Source organism: Cetorhinus maximus, chromosome 3, assembly GCF_964194155.1.
Source record: "Cetorhinus maximus chromosome 3, sCetMax3.hap1.1, whole genome shotgun sequence".
Lineage (NCBI taxonomy): Eukaryota > Metazoa > Chordata > Chondrichthyes > Lamniformes > Cetorhinidae > Cetorhinus > Cetorhinus maximus.
Genome location: NC_135881.1, coordinates 96,794,223 through 96,814,922, shown reverse-complemented (window position 1 = coordinate 96,814,922; position 20,700 = coordinate 96,794,223). Strand labels below are relative to the sequence as shown.

Genomic DNA, 20,700 nt, shown 5'->3' with positions numbered 1-20,700 from the left:
CTCCATGGAGAGGGTGGTGATTCTCATGGAGAAACAGCTTCAGGAGCAGACTCGGGGGTTCCTGGGGTTGCACTAGGTCCTGCAAGCCCTCACACAGGCAATGACCTCAGTAGGTCAGTGCCATTGTGAGAGATGGATGAGGCACCTAGTCTCCCTGCTAGTTCCCCATCCATCAATGGTGAGCAGGGAGGTGCAAATGCACCTGACACTGACAGACGAGCTGCCTGTCGTGTCTATGGGCACTCTCAGGGCGCTCTAGATGAAGGCACTGGCTCCTCTACCCCTCTGCGAGTGGCTGCTGCATCTGATGATGCAGCGATGACTGAGGGGTGCCCAGCCATGAAACTGGATGCACCCTCCCAGGTGGAGACTACTTAGGCGCTAGCGGCCAGAAGACGACCGCCAAGGTCATCAGGACAGCAGAGTCAGCAGACTGTCTCCAACACCACTGTCAGCGAGGGGGGGGGGGGGGGGGGGGGTGTAACCAAGACACAGCACCTGCAGACTAAGTTGAAGGCACAACAGGGGCGTGTCACGGGTGACATTATTTGCATTAATAATTTTGCCATTTGAGTTAGGGATGGACATTCTGTTTGTTCTTTGTTTGTTCATGTGAAGTAACATAAACATTTATTTGATTTAACTGGGCTGAGTTGGCTGGATGGTGTGGATGGGTGCCAGGTGCAGCAGGTTTATGAAAGTATGGCTGCCTGATCACTCTAGCCGCTGGGTAGTGGTGTCTTTGGCGTGCCCTCCCACCTTGGCCTCCCTGCTGGCCTTGCACCAACTGAGCCCGTGCCTCCTCTTAAAGATCTGTCACTGGGATACTGCCCTCACTCACCTGGCCTTCTCTCCCTCCTGCCCCTCTCTTCCTCTTCAGAGGAGGTTCCACCAGTGGAATACACTAGCCCCATTAGGTGGAGTGCAGAGGAGCAGTGCCTTGAAAGTGAAGGAGCTCTGTGCTGTAAAACTCAGGGGAACATTCCAGGGAAGATGAGGACCTGAGATGCTGAAAGGCAGGCTTGGCAATCAAACGAGATGCCAAGAAACTGGCAATGACAGAGAAAGTGCTGCTGCTCCTGGAGCCTTTTATCCCGCCCGTGGAGGAGGAAATGATTGAAATGTGATTCGTGCCCAACCACTTTGCCCGTGCGACAAGCTAAGAATCACACAGACAACATAAAATCGTGGGCAATAGGCTTTTTAATGACCTTAATTGGCCCTTTAATTATCGGTGGGTGCTGCTCTGACTCCCCTGCGTACACGCTGCCCTCAATATTGCACCAGTGCACAGTGGGACGCACGCCTGATGTCATTTCGCGCAATTTTACATGTGTTCGGTTCGGGCACGTGCCAAACCTTGGAACGCGAGATTCAGGCCCTGGTTTCCATGACACTGCCTGTCGATCTTTGCATCAGCAGACGCAAGGCAACAGTGAAGCTATTCAAGTGCTTTTCAATCATGTTCTCTATTTGACAGACATCCTGTCCAAGCTGGGAATGGAGTTGCAGATTGTATTGCAGCATGCTCAAGAAACAGTAGACATATAAAGATTATCATGTTGGATTCTGACATACCTTTATATGGGGCTGTTTTGCCGATGTGCCTAATGCTGCCACTCATTCCAAGGCTGATCATATGATTGAATGGTGGAACGGACTTGAGGGTCTGAAAAGCTCCGTGACTGATACTGGAGGGCCACCCCCACACACATGTCCCCCTGCTAGGTCTCTGCCTCTCCCCAGGGTTTTGTGCTCTGCTCTCCTACAAGGAGAGAAACAGAGAAGTGTGAGTGTCCATAATGGATTTTGTGGGTAGGAGGCAAGGGCAACATTTGTGGAGGGTGACTGTGAGGCATAGGTGTGAGACATGGATGAGGGTGAGCACTGGCTGCACAGGCAGGGATGGGAGGAGGTGCCTGGAGAGAGAGGGATGATTGGAGCTGCAAGGTGTGTTGGCCTGAAGCGTATAGTCAAAGACGGGATGCTCAGAGTGTGGGGCTTTGCACCTGAAAGTGTTATGTCACTCATTTTCCTGCCCTCTGAGGTCCTGGATCCTCTTGTGCACTGTCTCCAGGTTGGATGGAGCTCACTCCTGCTGCTGGATTCCTTGGCCTCTTCCATGCATATCTGCTTGCTTTGAGAGGCTGGCCTCCTGCTCCTTGGGAAAGATCACCTCACTGCAGTGCCTCAGATCCAGCAGCATTCTCTTTCCCCTTCCTATGTTTGCTACAGCCTCAGGAATCCTTGTCCAGTTCAGCCTTTCTGACTCATTCTGACCCTTGGTGTTCGCTAAAATAGAAATCTGACAGATTTGGTCCACCCTCCCACTCACACGCAATGATTGGTCAGGAAACCCAGAAGCAGGGTACTAATGCTATTGCTCATTAAAGAGCCAAAGCAAAAATGGCTGCAGATTCTATAGGGTTCCTGATTCACTGTAGCTCTCACCTTTTCGGTTGGGACCATCAGTTGAAAAATATAGGTTATGACAGTTGTTTAAAGTTTCCCTCTGGGATTTTTCTGGGACGGGGAGCAGGGACAGGATTCCCTCCGATTTCCCGCCCGACCTGACCATGCAGCGGTTTTACGCTGGGGTGGGCAAAGTCTGGGATGGGAAGCCCATCCTTGCCCCAGTTGAGGCCCTGAAGTGGCCAATTAATGGCCACTTAAGGGACGTTTTGTGCCGAGCATCAATTTTTAGTCTGGTGGGACCACTGCATATCCATCAGGGAAACCCGAAAATAAAGCAAGTTAGATCTTGGGTGGGAAGGTGGGGAATGGGTGCATCTCCATCAGAAGCCCCATTCTGACTGGGGGGCACCCTCCCCTTAACACCTGCTGACCTCCAGACCACCCTCCCCCCTGCCCCCAGCCTCTCCCCCAAGACCCCAATCACCCCCACCGGTGACCTCCCAGCTCTGGAAACCCGGGCACTTCTCTTGCCCTACGGTTCCTGGGACGTGGGGTGGAATGGTCCCAGACTTGCACTAAGTGTGGCAGTGGGCGGGAAAAAGGACTTATTACCCACCGGCCGCAGTGGTGGCTTTTCACGCTGTATCATCCCAAACCCACCTCATTAAATATGCATTCCCAAGAAACACGCCGTTACAATGGCAGACAGGCTTTTATTCGCCCACCATGCCATCACCTCGCTGCTTCATCATGTTGGGAGACATATTTAAAGTGCAGCCGTGCGTACACCTCTCAGTGCTTCCAGCCCACGACTGCTGCAAAGAAGACATGGCCCTGAAAGGCAAGAAGACTACAGGTCCTTGGTTTAATTATGCATTCCTTGAGCACCTTTTGGATGCAGTGGAGGCCTGCCGTGATGTCCTCTACACCCACTCTGGGTGAAGACCAGCAAGCAAGGTCCCCAATCCAGCATGGGGAGAGGTGGCAGGGTGGTCAGCACCAATGCACTGCAAAAGAGGACAGCTACCCAGTGCAGAAAAGGATGAGTGGTTTCATCCGTTCTGCCAGGGTAAGTCAACCACCTCATCACTCTCAACTCAGATGCTCACAAACCCATCACACAACCACAGGGATCTGACACCTCAAGGGACAACATCACTAACTCTCACACACCCTCACATATCCATCAGGCTCATATCCTCGCAAGCTCACATTCTCGTGCTGTCCATGGCTCTGCTCACCACACAAACATTCCACGCAGTGCCATGTGTCCTGCTCACGCTCTCTCCATATGTTTTCATGCAGGAGAAGCTGGCTCACAACAGCCAGGAGAGGCCCCAGACCGGGGGTGGAGTAGCCCACGTTAGGCCCCTCACTCACTTTGAGGAGTGTGCCATCACGCTGACTGATCAATGTGGACTGTGCCTGCGGTGATGGTGAGGTCGGTGGCAGACACCCACATGAGGATCCTACACCACATCATCCCTCCCCCAATGAGGCTGTGAGTGCTCTCCCTTCTGCTTTTGACTCTGCTGATATGCATTAATTATCTCTATTTTGGTTCAAAGGGACCTCTTCTAAGCGACTGACACACTCAGCCAGCCAGTCCATCAGCTTCATCCAGGCTCTCACCTCCAGCCAAAAGAACTCCTTCTCCATTGAAGAGCTGGAAATAAGCAGCCTGGAAGACCCATCACAGCGCTTACCCATACCCTGCACCAGCGCAGAGACACACACCTCGATCTAGTGCAGCCTCGGGTTCACAATTTGGTGGTCACCGCACAGACATGTGTCCGCAGCAGGAGGAGGCAGGTTCAGCCGATCCCCCCGGCACTCGGAGGACTGCTGGGGAAGAGGCCTCTGTGGGGTCCGAGTCAGTTGACGAGCCTCTGGATTTGGACTTTCAACTCATCCTGGAGAGTCAGCAGAAGGCAGGGAAACATCACTCAGAGCTGTTGGAAGCCCTCAACAGAGTGGCTCGCGAGTTGGAGGAGTGTGTCCACCTGCTTTCTGATGAAGTGGTGCCCATATGTGTGCATATGAAGGTCTCATGCGGACGATGGCGGTAGCTATGGAACCCCTGGTCCAGCAGAACGCGGAGATGCGTGTAGACCTGCAATCCATCACAGTAACCATGAGTGAGTTCATGCAGTGGGAAGGCGAGAGGGAAATGGGCCACCTTGACATCCCTTCAGGTCTTTCTTCCGCTCAAGGAGTCAGGCCATGGCCCTCAGGCATCCAAAGGGAGGAGAAGTGACAGCTGGACAGCCCTGGGTCATCTCAGAGGCTGTCCTCTCCCTCTGAGTCCCCTTTGCCTGTTACCCTCTCAACTTTGTCTTCTGTCACTGCAGAAGGAGCAGCTGGCCCACAGATGGGCAGCCAAAGCAACCTGGGCCCCCAAGGCCTCGCCTCTCCAGAGGGCCCACACCGAAGTTATCAGAGGCAACAAGGCCAACTATTGCATAGGCTGTCTCCACCCCTGATGCAGATGTCAGGGCAGCAACTAGAAATCTGACCCAGCAACACTGAAGGAACGGCAATATATTTTCAAGTCAAGGTGGTGAGTGCCTTGGAGGGGAACTTCCAGGTGGTGGTGTTCCCATATGTCTGCTGCCCTTGTCCTTCTAGATGGTACTGGTCATGGTTTTGGAAGGTGCTGTCTAAGGAGCCTTGTTGAATTCTTGTAGTGCATCTTGTAGATGGTACACACTGCTGCTACTGTGCGTCAGTGGCGGAGGGAGTGAATGTTTGTGGATGTGGTGCCGATCAAGTGGGCTGCTTTGCCCTGGATGGTGTCAAGCTTCTTGAGTGTTGTGGGAGCTGCACTCATCCAGGTAAGTGGGGAGTATTCCATCACACTCCTGACTTGTGCCTTGTAGATAGTGGACAGGCTTTGGGGAGTTAAAAGAGGTGAGTTACTCACCACAGGATTCCCAGCCTCTGACCTGCTCTTGTAGCCACAATATTTATCTGGCTAATCCAGTTCAGTTTCTGAACATGAAGAGAGCCCTCATTCTGAAAAATTCAGGCCTATTCTTCTGTTTTACTCGTCCAATTCTGTCCTGGATTTATTGTTGGCCCTACTGCTCAAAAGAAATCAAAGGGTGCAGTGGCCAGTTCCCCTCCAATGTCTCCCTCGTTATGTGCTGTTTTCTGCTACAAAAGCATGTATTGCTTACTTACCATTAATTACAGTACCAAGAGAGACCACTCAAAGACAGAACCATACAGCTCAAACATGCTGATCGTGGAAGCAGTTTTCAGGGAGTTGTTCTGTTGAGCTATTGGCTGGAAAGGATGCTTGGCAAGGGAGGTGATGGAAAATGTGTAGTGCAGGGTATTGATCCTCCAGGGGAAGGTGGAAATAAAGTCCTACATTTGACCCAACACACATACAGAAAAAGATGGTGCCTCCTGAGCTGCACTTGATGTAGCACGAATTCTATCACCTCTTCATCGAAGTAAGGGTTTCCATTTCTCCTGTTGCGAGGCTTAATATTCACTTTAAACTTCAGCACCTGGAAATATGAACAGATCCAGGTGCAGTGCATTTAAGAAGCACCCTTCCTAATCCTAGGTCAGATGGAGGGTCAGGGAGGAAAGTTGATCCTAAATGTGAAACATTTCACATTAAAATCACCTACAGGGAAAGGAAGAACGAGTAGCACTTCACAATTTAAACAGATTAAGTCTGGGATGGGGATCCACCTCCTTATTCTAACATGATTCTTTCCTACATAAGCAGATCAAAGTACCAGTTTAGCAGGGATTGGTGAGCAAATTATGTAATTGGTATTTGAGTTTTGCACCACTCATCGTAATACAAAAACAATATACTGCCGATACCAAGTCCTGCAGCCAAGTTGAATTTGCTAAACATTTAAAAGGTAACATTGGCAAAAGATAAAAAGTGTTCACAATCAGTACTGAGCAACAGCAGATGCTCTCCATGCCTCATGAGCAGCATGCTACTGTTACCAGCTTTTGATGCGTCCATTTTTTTGCTCCATGGCAGATCATTTTGAAAGCCATCTGCTCACACCTCCATTCAGCTATGTCGTTTCTTTTTAAAAAATGAGATTCACACATTCGAAATTATTTCACTTTCTGCATGAGGTACCATTGATCATTGTAATGTTAATCCACTATCATATGTTTTATTTTAGGTTGTGGTAGATTTTTCCTTGGGTCTTCATCACAAACCAATCCTAAATGCAGCTTGCTGCCGCTGCAAACCAGATGTGCTTTAAATTGCCTAATATCTGAGTAAATGTAGCAAGATCCATGGATTAAAAAAGAAAATCAATTCCAATTTACTGTAGACATACAGATAAAGAAGTGGGGATTGCCCTGGGGTTCAAATCAGGGTCAGGGTTGGGCCTGGCCTGTGATAATGGGGGAATGAAAGGTGACGGGGACAGACAGATTGTACTTCCGGGAATTAGGAGGGAGCCTGCAAACACTACCCTCTACTGATGTAGCCATAAAGCACTGAAGTTCCATTCCTCAAGGTCCCTCTCCCAGCCTACTTCAACAGCAGAATTCCATGATGGGTGCAATCCTGGTGTAACGACTGAGATTGCACATCAATGGATTTTCTCACCTCCTTTCTTTATTGTTTATTTTAAATGAGGACTCAGATGAGCTTTACAGATAAACTGCATGTATGTGATAAGGAAATGGTTGTGAAATAAATGAAAATATTACAATATCTAACAAGAAAAAGCAGAGATATTGATTCTTTGAAATAAAAAAAAATCTGCCCATATGACTGGCCTCCTGATTGAAGTTGTTTGTAGTTTTAGGCAGGCTGGGAGTGCTGAGGTATAACATCTCAGTGCCGAGTCTAATCCTTCCATCAATCCTTCTGTTCAACAATTTCATCGGAGTAACACTAAAAGTTCCTAGCAGCCTTCTGAGGGCAGCTATAAATGAGTACACTTTCTTTCAGTTGTTTTTGGTTATTATAAAATAATAGATTTGCACCAGCAAATTGTGATTGTCTTGGGAGTCCTGACTGCAATCTACGCAAGAAATTTAAACATGTAGAAAGCTATGTTTAAATTTTTCACATGAATTACAAGCATTGAATTTTTAATAACTGCAAGTGAATCACAAGTTCCGGCAATCTTTCATAATATCGGCTTATCCTGCAGTATTCACAAACCCAGTAGCAATAGATAAGTCAGAGGTGCAAGATCTTTGTCTCTCCTCACATACCCGAGATATCCATTTGTACCAAAATACAAACATGGCTAAAAGTGACAAGCTGCCACTGGGGCCTTAGTGAATGGCCAAGTGGCTTTAATATATGTTCTCATCTTTCTTATTCCCTTTTCCCTGGATTATTTTTATCCTGTAGGATTTGTGTGTTTTATTTTGCTATCTGGTTTGTCTGAGCACCCACAGTATTAATTTAAGCCTTCTATTAAATCCATAAGCCTTATAAATTTTAACAGAAGATTACTGAAATAACCTGAGTAACCTCTTGCTTCTAGTTGGTCAAAAGAAAATAAATGTCAGACATGGCCAGCACAGCGCACCAAGAAATCACCAAACTTCAGATAAGGGGGTAGGAGCTCATGATCGCTTACGTCAGGCTACTGAGTAGTAAGTAAGTGAGCTTGAAGGCCTGTGTATTCCTGTCGATATGACAAATCCCCTTCCAAATACTCCAACATATTTAGTAAAGTCTTATAGCTCAGCTGATAGTGAAAGAAATTGGGCTTTAATTACTTCAGTTTGTGTGGTTTTACCTGGTAGTAACCACCTATGAAGTGTAATCATCTCATTTATGGCAATCCTGTACTGTGGCACAAACAATTTCCATGGTAACGTTAGTACAATTTGGCAACAAGGCAAGGTAGGCAGTGGAATCATTGAAGCAGAGGTGGTTTTTAATTCTTTTTGAATATGGCATTAAGACTAACCAGAGATATATATACAGATATATACCTCGACTACAGCTCCTCACACCCCGCTTCCTGTAAGGACTCCATCCCATTCTCTCAGTTCCTTCGCCTCCGTCGCATCTGTTCTGATGACGCTACCTTCAAAAACAGCTCCTCTGACATGTCCTCCTTCTTCCTTAACCGAGGTTTTCCACCCACGGTCGTTGACAGGGTCCTCAACCTTGTCTGGCCCATATCCCGCGCATCCGCCCTCACGCCTTCTCCTCCTTCCCAGAAACATGATAGGGTCCCCCTTGTCCTCACTTATCACCCCACCAGCCTCCGCATTCAAAGGATCATCCTCCGCCATTTCCGCCAACTCCAGCATGATGCCACCACCAAACACATCTTCCCTTCACCCCCCCTGGCGGCATTCCGTAGGGATCGTTCCCTCCGGGACACCCTGGTCCACTCCTCCTTCACCCCCTACTCCTCAACCCCCACCTATGGCACCTCCCCATGCCCACGCAGAAGATGCAACACCTGCCCCTTCACTTCCTCTCTCCTCACCGTCCAAGGGCCCAAACACTCCTTTCAAGTGAAGCAGCATTTCACTTGCATTTCCCCTAACTTAGTCTACTGCATTCGTTGCTCCCAATGCGATCTCCTCTACATTGGAGAGACCAAACGCAAACTGGGCGACCACTTTGCAGAACACCTGCGGTCTGTCCGCAAGAAAGACCCAAACATCCCTGTCGCTTGCCATTTTAACACTCCACCCTGTTCTCTTGCCCACATGTCTGTCCTTGGCTTGCTGCATTGTTCCAGTGAAGCCGAACACAAACTGGAGGAACAGCACCTCATCTTCCGACTAGGCACTTTACAGCCTTCCGGGCTGAATATTGAATTCAACAACTTTAGATCTTAAACTCCCCCTCCCCCCATCCCCACCCCGTTTCTTCCCCCTCCCTTTTTTTTCAATAATTTATATAGATTCTTCTTTTCCCACCTATTTCCATTATTTTTAAATCTACAACTAATACTTTGTTAGTCTCTCCACCCCACCCCCACTAGACCTGTACCTTGAGTATCCTGCCATCCATTCTTAATTAGCACTTTTCTTAGATAATATCACCACCTTCAACACCTCTTTGATCCTTTTGTCTGTGACATCTTTTGATTTTCTGCTCCTATCACTGCTTGCTTATCCCTACAACCACCCCACCCTCAACTTCTCTCTCCCCCCGCCCCCCACCTTAGACCAGCTTATATTTCACCTCTCTCCTAACTATATTTCAGTTCTGCCGAAGGGTCATGAGGACTCAAAACGTCCACTGTTTTCTTCTCCACCGATGCTGCCAGACCTGCTGAGCTTTTCCAGGTAATTCTGTTTTTGTGTCAGAGATATATTTTATTGCCGCAGTGCAAAATTTCAAACATCCCCTCTCTCGTGTATATCTTGAGTCCCGAGCACTGCAGTATGACAATTATGTATCTAAGTGCCAAATCTTGGATTAAAAGTGTCAAAAAGGCAGGGAAACCAGGCAGGTTTCCATTTATATCCTCACCATTGTTTACAAGCGATGAAGTAGTATGTGTCTCTACTGGAAATGGGGGGAGGAGATCCGAGACTAGTGAAAGATGTAGTGTCAGGGCACTTTTTCCGACCTGCTTATCTTGATTTTCTCCATTATACTGCTTGATTTTGGCCAGTATAATGGAGCCCTTTGTGTTCGTACCATTAGTCAGGTTTCTTGTCCTCATATGTCCTCCATATAAACATAATGATAAATGAAAGCCAAGCCTGATGGAAGGTAATTTGTCCTGACAAGTGGAGAATTCACTTTGGGACTTAAGGAAAAAGTCCAGATGGGTGATAATTTTTACATGAATTGCTACAAAATTAAAGCTCAGTTTGTTTTAAGGCCCTAGTGCCTGGCAATGGCGGGCATAGTGAGCATAGAAGCGGAAGCCATGGGCCTAGGTGAAGCTGCCACAGATGTGGGCCTTCACAATTGTAGAAAATGTTCAAATAATAGATGGAGCCCCGAAGCGACAACAATCTTGGAAAAAGTTATCAGGGAAAGCATAATAAACTGTTCACAAATGCCAGCTTACCTTGAAACTGTGAGAATATGATGGTTCCCATTCGCTCTCCATTTCTAAACACAACTTGCCCCTGTCAACAAAATGACAAAATAGTTTTAAAAAGGGAGAGGATGTCAAAATGTAACAAGGATCTGGAAGTTAAGAAAAATAAATCCGTCATCCAATATGTTTTAATATGGATTTAATGTATCTCTTTTGACCCAAAAAATCCCCATTTTTTTCATAAGCCACAACATCCCTTCAACACAAACAAGTCCAAAGGAGAATGAATTTATAAGCAATCCAGCAAGCAAGGCAGATTTACAACCAGCAAATTTCAAAACATTCGGAATTGAATACGGTTGTGGCGAAATAAACGAGAACATCACTCACATTGTCATGACAATAACTTAAAAGAAAAATCGAGCCAGGTTCACCTTCATGAACTTCAGTGCAGACTTCCTTTGACTGACAATATGATTTGCTTATGCATTACTGCCTGCTAGACGAATATGTGAACATACGAACAAGGAGTAGCAGCCGGCCATTCAGCCCCTCGAGCCTGCTCCGCCATTTAATAAGATCGTGGCTAATCTGATAGTAACCTGAAATCTGCATCTCGCCTACCCCCAATAACCTATCACTGCCTTGCTTACCAATTATCTATCCAATTCTGCCTTAAAAATATTGAAATACTCTTCTTCCACCACCTTTTCAGGAAGAGAGTCCCAAAGACTCACAACCCTCTAAATGAAAAAAATTCGCCTCATCTTTGTTTTAAATGGGCGACCCCATATTTTTAAACATTGACCACTAGTTCTAGATTCTCCTACAAGAGGAAACATCCTCTTCACATCTACCCTGTCAGGACCCTTCAGGATCTTATATGTTTCAATCAAGCCACCTTACTCTTCCAAGCTCCAGCGGATGCAAGCTTAGATGAGTTATGGAGAAGAGTATTGGCCCAGATTTTGCATGGTTAATCACTTTGAGGGTGACAGTACTTACCATTAGTATAGATTAAATTGGAAAGCAACTTCTGTGGCAGAATTTTACGGCCCTGTTTCGGCAGGGACGGGGTCGTAAAATATGGTGAGACATTCTAAACCTCATTGGCTTCGGTGGGAATGTAAAATCCCCTGCTGTAAAATTTCGCCCAGGTGTCTGCACATGTGCTGTAAGAGATATTGTGCTTCTCCATAGGTGTAATGTAGCAGTCCTTGCCGATAGGCTCAGCATTGAAAGGCATCCAAGGGGTACTTGCCTACTAGTGTCTTGCTAAAGACTGCAGAAAAAATTAAGTTTGGGATATTTGAATGTAATTACATGTGTAATAGCATGATAACTGATAATTACTACCAAACAGCCTCTCTGGCCCTGAAAATTAATTCTACAAGTAAGGTGTTTCATTCCTTCAGAAGTTAATCACTGTTGGAGGTTTAAAAAAACATTTTTTTTTTCTGACTGTCTCTTTTATCTCTCTCTTAATCTTATGGGTGGAAATGTCCCAGATTTGCACTAAGTGTGGTAGCGGGCAGGAAAATAGATGAGTTACCCGCCGGCCGCAATGGCGGCTTTTCACACCTTTTAATAAGATCAACCCAATTGCACCTCATTAATTATGCATTCCTGGGAATCACAGCTTTCAATGCCAGGCAGGCTCTCATTTTCCCACCATGCCTTCACCTCGCTGCTTCATCACACTGGGCACCATATTTAAAGTGCAGCTGTGCGCACAACTCTCAGTGCTTCAAGACCAGGACTGTACATGGAAGTCATGGCCCCAAAAAGCAAGAAAACTGCAGCCCCTTGGTTTAATGACGTGTTCCTCGAGCGCCTTTTGAATGCAGTGGAAGCCTGCCGTGATGTCCTCTACCCCCACCCGGATGAAGATCAGCAAGAAAGGTCGCCAATCCAGCATGGGGGGCAGTGTCAGCAGTGGTCAGTGCCAATGCACTGCAAAAGAGGACAGCTACCCAGTGCCAACACAGGATGAATGGTCTTATCCGTTCTGCCAGGCTAAGTCAACCACCTCATCACTCTCAGCTCACATACTCACAAACCCATTACACACCCACAGGGATCTCACACCTCAAGGGACAACACCACTAATGCTCACACACACCCTCACACCTCCATTGGGCCCATTTCCTCTCGAGCTCACGTCTTCATCCCAACCATGGCTCCGCTCACCACACAAACATTCCATGTGTCCTGCTCAAATTCTTTCAATCTGTTTTCATGCAGGAGAAGTTGGCTCACAACAACAGGGAGAGGTCCCAGGCTGGGGGTGGAGTGGCACACATTAGGCCCCTCACTCACTTCGAGGAGCGTGCTATCGCGCTGACTGATGAGGGTGTGGACTGTGCCTGTGGCGACAGTGAGGTCGGCGGTGAACAACCACATGAGGATCCTGCACCACATCATCCCTCTAACAGCGCAACTCCTGCTTTTGACTCTGCTGCCATGCACTAATTATCTCTACTTTGGTTCACAGCGAGCTCTGCCAAGCGACCGACACCCTCAGCCAGCCAGTTCCTCAGCTCCATCTAGGTCCTCACCTCCAGTGAAGAGGACACCTCCTCCATTGAGGAGCTGGAAATAAGTAGCCTGGAAGATCCATCACAGCGCTTACCCACACCCTCCACCAGCACAGAGACACACATCTCAGTGGGACCTAGATCTAGAGCAGGCTTGGGTTCAGAATCTGGTGGCACTGCACAGACACATGTCCACAGGAGGAGAAGGCAGGTTCAGCCAACCTTGTTGGCACTCGGAGAACCGCTAGGGAAGAGGTATCTGTGAGGTCCAAGTCAGATGACGAGCCTCTGGATTCAGCCTTCCAACTCATCCTGGATAGTCAACAGAAGGCGGGGGAACATCACGCAGAGCTGTTGGAAGCCCTCAACAGACTGGCACACCAGTCAGAGGAGTGCGTCCGCCTGCTCTCTGATAAAGTGGTGCCCACATGTGTGCATATAGAGGTTTCCATAGGGAGGTTGGCGGACGCCATGGAGACCCTGGTCCAGCAGAATGCGGAGATGCACGCAGACCTGCATTCCATCGCAAGAGTCTTGGGTAAGTTCCTGCAGTGGCAACGCAAGAGGGAGGGGCACCTCGATGTCCCCCCCAGGTGCTCTTTCCCCTCAAGGAGTCAGGCCAGGACCCTCGGACACCCGAAGGGAGGGAGAGCAGCAGCTGGACACCCCTGGGTCATCAACTCAGGAATCTCAGAGGCTGTCCTCTCCCTCCGAGTCCCCTTTATTTGTGACCCCCTCAACCTCATACTCTGTCACCGCAGAGGGAGCAGCTGGCCCACAGGAGGACAGCCAAATGGCGCAGTGGCCCCCAAGGCCTTGGCTCTCCAGAGGCAACAGGGCCAACCATTGCTCAGGCTGTCTCTACCCCTGCTGTGGATGTCAGGGCAGCGCCTAGAAGTCTAAAGCGTTCAAAAGTTAAGACATTCTGAGCACAGTTGTTTGCAATGGATAAATACATTTTGTCACTTTACACTCTGAAAATATGTTCACTTTCACTGAATAATGTGTAATAGTATCTCTCAGCTTCATTTACAGGCTTCGTTAGTCGTTCCCCTGCCCCCCTATATACTAGCAGTTCAGCTGCACCCAACCGGCCCAAGGGTGATTCTGGAGGTGGTGTGTGTGTGTGTGAAAGTGTGTGTGTGTGTGAATGTGTGTGTGTGTGTGAGTGTGTGTGTGTGTGTAAGTGTGTGAATATGTGTGTGTGTAAGTGTGTGAATATGTGTGTGTGTAAGTGCGTGAATATATATGTGTGTGTGTGTGTGTGTGTGTGCGCGCGCACCTTTCAGAGCCTGGTGCAAGCACTCTCCACACACACTCATCGTTCCTGCACAACACTCATCTCAATGTCCTGAGCATTTTCACTGCTGCCTGCTGGGGTTCGCTTTCAGTTGTCTATCTGAGCTGACCTGCATCTCCACCCACCCAATGATCACTTTCCCATGTAGCACCTGATCTCACCCACCACGACTCTCGTTTCACTTTCGACTTAGCAAGCATGGTGTGTCTAACATTTTTCTTCAGGTCCCCTGCCCTTTCCCCTCCCCCAGTCACCCATTTTTTTCCCCATCACTGTTGACCGCACCCCCCCAACCCCCTGCCACCCCCGGCATCACCTTCCACCTCCCCACCATCGCCTACCAGCCACAACCCTTTTCTTTCGGGGATGTCCAGGTGAATGTGCACATTCCCTTCCATCCAGAAAATTCCACCTCCACCCACATTAAACTCCTGACCTCCTTCCCACCCAGGGTCCATGTCTGCCTCCCAGTCCCCACCAACCTCTCTCACCATCCCTTCTACCGTTGCACCCTCCTCCTCCCCCTCCCACTCTACCACCGGACCCTGCCATCAGTCATTCTCACTATTCCCTCCTACCACACCCACCCTCAGTTTGCTCCCTAGGAGGCAGTCATGGACTCAACAGAGCCCTCCCTCGCATGTTAACCTGGACATCCCCCCTCCAGACTCCTTCCACTCTTGGAGCTTCTTCCCTCCTCTTCACTCACCCACTGGACTCTCCACCCTTACTTCTTCCACCACTCTTACTCGTTCCCTTCTCCGGACTCCTTCCTCCACCCTTACTTCTTCTGTCAGCCTTACTCCTTCCCCTCTCTGGAATCCTTCCTTCATCCTTACTCCGTCCCTTCTCTGTACTCCTTCCTTCCCCCTGGACCCCTTTCTCCCCCTGGACTCCTTCCTCTCTCTGGACTCTTTCCTTCCCCTGGTGCCCTTCCTCCCCGTCCCAACCTCACCCTCTCCAACACCTTCGTTCCACCCCTTCCATCCTTAGCCCAGACACCTTTGCTCCCCCCACCTCACACCCTCACCCGCCAATGCCTTCGTTCCTCCCTCTCCAACCTCGTGCCCCCCAGCCGACACATCTTCCTCTCCCAGTCGTACCTGGACCTCCCCCTCTCAGCACCTAGTATATTTTCCCCTCCTAAGCACAGCTGGACCATCCTCTACACCCCCTTGATGATCATCCATTATGAGCAGACTCTCAACAGTGGCTTTCCAACTTCCATGAGCTGCTTCATGGCAGAGCCATGTCCATGAGAATCTACCCAGCATGCCATCGACGTTCCTCAAGGATCCCGTTACTGTCGGGCTCCAGCATCTTCTGTTACTCGGATGTCCGCAACATGAGCAAGGCCCTGGCGGTAAGTCCCGAATCCTACATGTCACACTTGTCAAGACGTGTTCTGCACCAACGTGTTTTCCGGCTGACGTGCTTGGATGATCCAGTGTGGAAGGATGATTCTAGCAAGCTGGGCATATAATGATATGCAGATGTATATCAATGAAGTTCCCGATGTCCAACAGCTGGAAATGTGGCCTGTCATCGACGGGCAGAGAGATGGATGATTGCAATTTTTGTCCTTCTTGCCATATTGTCTGCTCACGTCACTAAACACACCCGATACCAGCGGGCACGGAAAATTCTGTCCTCTATGTCTCTCCAATCTATATTCCACTTTGTGTACCTGATTTAAATCTAATTTATACTTCCTGCTTTACACATCCTAATTTGTAAGTAGATGAGGTTTGAGTGAGTTACAATCTCGCCATATGATCCCCAGTTTAGATTCTTCAACCTACTTTATTTGTTGCCTGCTAATAGACACCACTGGTGTCCTCTGGAGGGCATCACACTGAATCAGCTGCCAGATTAGAGCCAGGCTCCACTCTAAGGGCAGAATTTTCCCCCCGATGGGGGGGCAAGTTCAGGAGTGGGCGTATAGAGACACGCCTCCGATTGGCGCCCCCGATTGGTGCCGCGCTGCCATTTTACGTGCGCAGGCTAATTAAGGCCCACCCAGCGTGACATCCGCTAGGAAGCGCCAAGGGCTCCCTGTGTGGGCAGGGGGGATTCCCTGAGCCAAGAGTGCACTCTTTCGCGTGCATTCGTGTGAAAGAGCGGACTCATCTCCTTAAGGCTAAGTGCTGCCTCAGGGAGATCGGCTCCACATTAAAAAATGTTAAAAATAGAAAAAAAAAATTTCCCTGACATGTCCCCTCAAAGTGACACTGTCACATGAGTTGGGACATGTCCATCACCTTTAGTTACACTTTTATTAAAAATTTTAAAACCTGCATGAAACCTCATCTGCCCGTGGATGAGGTTTCATGCTTTGTCTAATGCCCGCCAGGGCTCCCGGTCTGCCGGCCAACCTTAAGGTATTAATAACGTTAATTATTTGTCAATGACCTCAATAGGCCATTGACAGGTCGGTGGGCACACAGCTGATTCGGCTGAGCCCCCGCCGACCTGAAAATTAAAGTGAGGCGGGGTAACGTCGGGAGTTCCGCCCGAAGTCATCCCACATCATTTTATGATTCGGCGAGTGGGGCTCGGCCCCCCGCTCGCCAAATCCTGGCCTATAGCTCGCAAAAAAACATTGTTGACAATTGTCAGCAAGGTGAATGTCGAGAATTGTTCCTTTGTTAGAGGCTCAAAAATCTGTGCCAATATTGAGTTTTGAATATATAGACTCAAGCAGAAAAACAAATAAAAGAAACAAGACATCAGGAGTTGAAGAAACCCTGAAATGATAACATGCCCAACAAAAACCTTGGGCCCACTGTCATCCCATTTTGATTCTATTCCCCGAATTGCATCCTCCTGTTTCCACCACCAGACCCCACCCTCATACCTAACCTGGCAGCTGGCTTAGCGTGAGACAAACAATAAAAATGACACAGTTGCCAGATTGCCAGGGCCACTATATTTCAGTCTAATTGCCACCAGTGTGAAAACTGACTTAAGTACATAACAATCACATTGACCTTTGACTTTAATGGAGGTGGAGCTGTGATAAGTACTGTTTAACTGTTTTCATCCATGTATCGGTGAAGTGCTTGAAAAATCTCAAAAAACATATAGTGGAATGATTAATAGCGTGAGTCATTTACTCCATAACTTCCTCTTTCTTTAATACTAATAAAGGGCCTTTATGCTGTAGATGTGGGGTTGCAACTGTGTAAGTCCCCAGGAAAGTCTGGGTTTGTAAGCTAAATAAGACTAAAATTTTAGGCCAGGTTGATGAATAATGTAGAATTTTTGTGAAGTTTTCTAATCTACTGCCATAACTTTATGAAAGATTGGCGGAAACCGTATACAAATGGCTTAAATTCCCGTTTACTGAATCCCCTCGTACTAAAAGAGCACTGCAATGGCATAGCATCATAGTTGAGGCAATTCTCATTCACCCTTGTAAGCTTTCCACTACAAATCGCTGATTAACAACTAGGAGTGGGAAAACTAGCTGATTCTTCCTCAATTCAAATGAAACACTGCAGATAGTGGGAATTTAAATAAAAACTGAAATGATAGAAACATTCAGCAGTTCAGGCAGAATTTGTGCAGCGAGAAACAGAGATAACATTCATTGACCTGAACCATTCCACTTAGCTACTCGACCTGCTGAGTATTTTGAGTGCTTTCTGATTAGTCCCTTCAATTGTGCCCTAACACTGTTCTGACTAAGATCAGCTAGTTTTGCACAGAGCAGGGATCAAACCTGTGAACTTACTGACCTAGAATATTCTGGACTGCATTTTTACTTGAAAAGTGTCTGTAAGTTAAATATAGTGACCAAGAGTTGTGGAAAATAAAGAGTAAATGAAGGTGTCAGGTCAATAGTAACTCAGAAGAGAAAAAGTTGGTGGAAACGGAACAACAGCTTTGTATAATTTTACCTGCAAAATGATACACTGAATATGTGTCTGTCTGTATTAGTTATAGTTTGTGGTACTTAATACTGATGTTAATAAATACAGTGGCTGTCAAAAGGATATAAATGAGCTTTTACATTCTCCAATAAATACAAGTAAACAGTGCAATGACAGCAACAGACACTTGTATACTTCTTTTATTGAAGTGTTGTCATTGTTATGCAAGCAATATCATAATCACTTTGTACAATCCCCCAAACAAGAAATGGGATGAAGGGCCAATGAATCTTTTCTTGACAGTTTTGGTTGACAGGTATGCAACTTTGCCATGCAACCTTTTATAGCCACCTGAACAGGAGAGGGGGGCTTCAATTTAACATCTCTTCTGGAAGGTGGTACTGGCATTAATGCAGCATTCAGCTTAAAATATATTTTGGAGTGGAGTTTACACACACAGCCATCTGTCTTGGAGATGAATGTTACCAACCAGTCCAAGCAGACAATTCTTAAAATAGTGGCAAAAGAATTTCATATAAAAAATGTGGCAAGGCTGGTTTAAACCCCTAAGTTTCAAAGGCAGTTGGGAATTATTCACATTAGTTTGAAGTCTTGATTGCCCTACCAGTTGGAAGTAATGTGTGTTTCTAGAGTAGCTGAAATAAATTATTTAGTTAAATAGCTTTTTTTTTAGCCCAAGTCTCTGAAAGTATATAGTTTCCACTCTAGGAATGGACGGTTAATTCATAATTTACTTGGTGCATTAGTCACTTGACACATTAACTTAATAGGATCCGAACCTGTGGGGAAATCATTATCAGTTAAAATAACAGCATGGATCTAGCTTTAGCTTCATTAAAGTGTCAGAGATTGTCTCAATGTAAATACAGAGAGAGAACATGAAGACTTGTACCCATAGGGCATAATTTTCCATTTTGGAGGGGGGAGAGCGGGTGTGGGCGCAGATAGGCGCGGACCTGATCGGCGCCCAGGCTCAGGTCCGTGCTGCCATTTTACGCGGGCGGACCAATTAAGGCCCGCCTAGCGTATTTGCCGACTCCTGTGGATAGCGGGAATGGGCAGGCGGCGGCGAGCGTGCACAGACCGCCGGTCCAATGGCGACCCGGCAGTCTGTTTAAAAGAAGGCCTGGCAGCCTCCTGTAGGCTGGTGACAATGGCCAATTCAAGGGCGCATCACAGGGGGTCGGCTGAGCAGGCCAGGCTGGAGGGAAGGGCAGAGGAGCAGGGCAGGCTGCAGGGTCTGCCACAGGAGCAGGGCAGGCTGCAGGGTCTGCCACAGGAGCAGGGCAGGCTGCAGGGTCTGCCACAGGAGCAGGGCAGGCTGCAGGGTCTGCCACAGGAGCAGGGCAGGCTGCAGGGTCTGCCACAGGAGCAGGGCAGGCTGCAGGGTCTGCCACAGGAGCAGGGCAGGCTGCAGCGTAGGCCAGCAGGGGGGCCAATGCGCCCCTCGCTTTTCAGATGAATGCCTTGCTGTCTTCCTCGAGGAGATGGCAGCACGGCGGGAGGTGTTGGTCCCCCAGGATGGGAGGAGGAAGCCCCCTTCACATGACGAAACGTGCCTGGGAGGAGGTGGCGGAGGTGGTGAGCTCCCGTGACGTGGTGGAGCGCACCTGGATCCAGTGTCTCAAGCGTTTCAATGATTTGTTGCGCTCTGGAAGGGTGAGTACCATGTTGGCATTGGGCATTTAACCCAGCAGGTAGCCTTAGCTTTGAGGCCACCCCCCAAGTCTTACTGTCGTGACTGCATTGAATCCTGTAGAGCATTTTTCCTATGCTGGGTGGGCAAGCAGATAGTGCCCATGCTTACATCAGCCTGAGTGATTCATGAGGAGATAGGTTCTTCCCAGCACCATGTGTTGCTCTTAGTCGCACATGACTAGTCTGGGGGCAACCTGCAGGAGATGCAGCTAGGTGCATACTCAGAACTCCAACACATGGTGATGGTGGAAGGGGAGCCTCAAGGTGTCGTGGCCAAGAACCATCTACTGCTATTGACGCTGCACGTAGTTGCGCCTCCTTGCTATGGGAGCAAAGACCGTGTGGTTCTTAAAGTGATGTATGCAGCATGTATCCAAGGTGGCTGTTGGGGGGGTTGGGAGCAGGCGTACTAGCTTTGTGTGACTGATCAGCAGTAGCGTGGAGAGGAGGCACTGGAGGCCTGATATGGCCGACTGTGGTTGGGGTGCGGCGTGCACGTGCAGAGTCCATGTGCAAATTGCCGCAATGAATGGTGTTCTCTCTTTCTCAGGAGAAGAATGCTCATAATGCCTCGGAGAGTGCAAGAACTGGAGGCAGCCAGGCTCACCTCCTCATGTCAAGCCGCTTCGAGCAGGAGGCCCTTGACCTTGAGAGGCGCCATGCATCCAGGTCAACCGGTGTCGGTGAGGCTGGGGTGGAACGGCCAGGTATTTGAGGCCAACAGTGAGATCCGCTATGCCCTCCCAACATCATAGCACTGATGATTGTAAAATTTGTTATTGTTGCAACATTGCTCGGTCACAGAGTGATAGAGTCAGAGGTGTGGATCACAGAAAAAGGTCCTTTGGTCCTTCGAGGATGCCCGGGTCAAA

General features: G+C 48.3%; 1 protein-coding gene across 1 annotated transcript in view; it reads right to left on the bottom strand.

Moving 5' to 3' along the window:
* The window catches only part of LOC144674182 (gamma-aminobutyric acid type B receptor subunit 2-like), a 585,472-nt gene that overhangs the window by 252,205 nt on the left and 312,567 nt on the right, over positions 1-20,700 (bottom strand). The window contains exon 7 of the mRNA XM_078535658.1: positions 10,425-10,485. Coding sequence (XP_078391784.1) covers positions 10,425-10,485 — 61 coding nt within the window. The remainder of the gene's footprint in view (positions 1-10,424; positions 10,486-20,700) is intronic.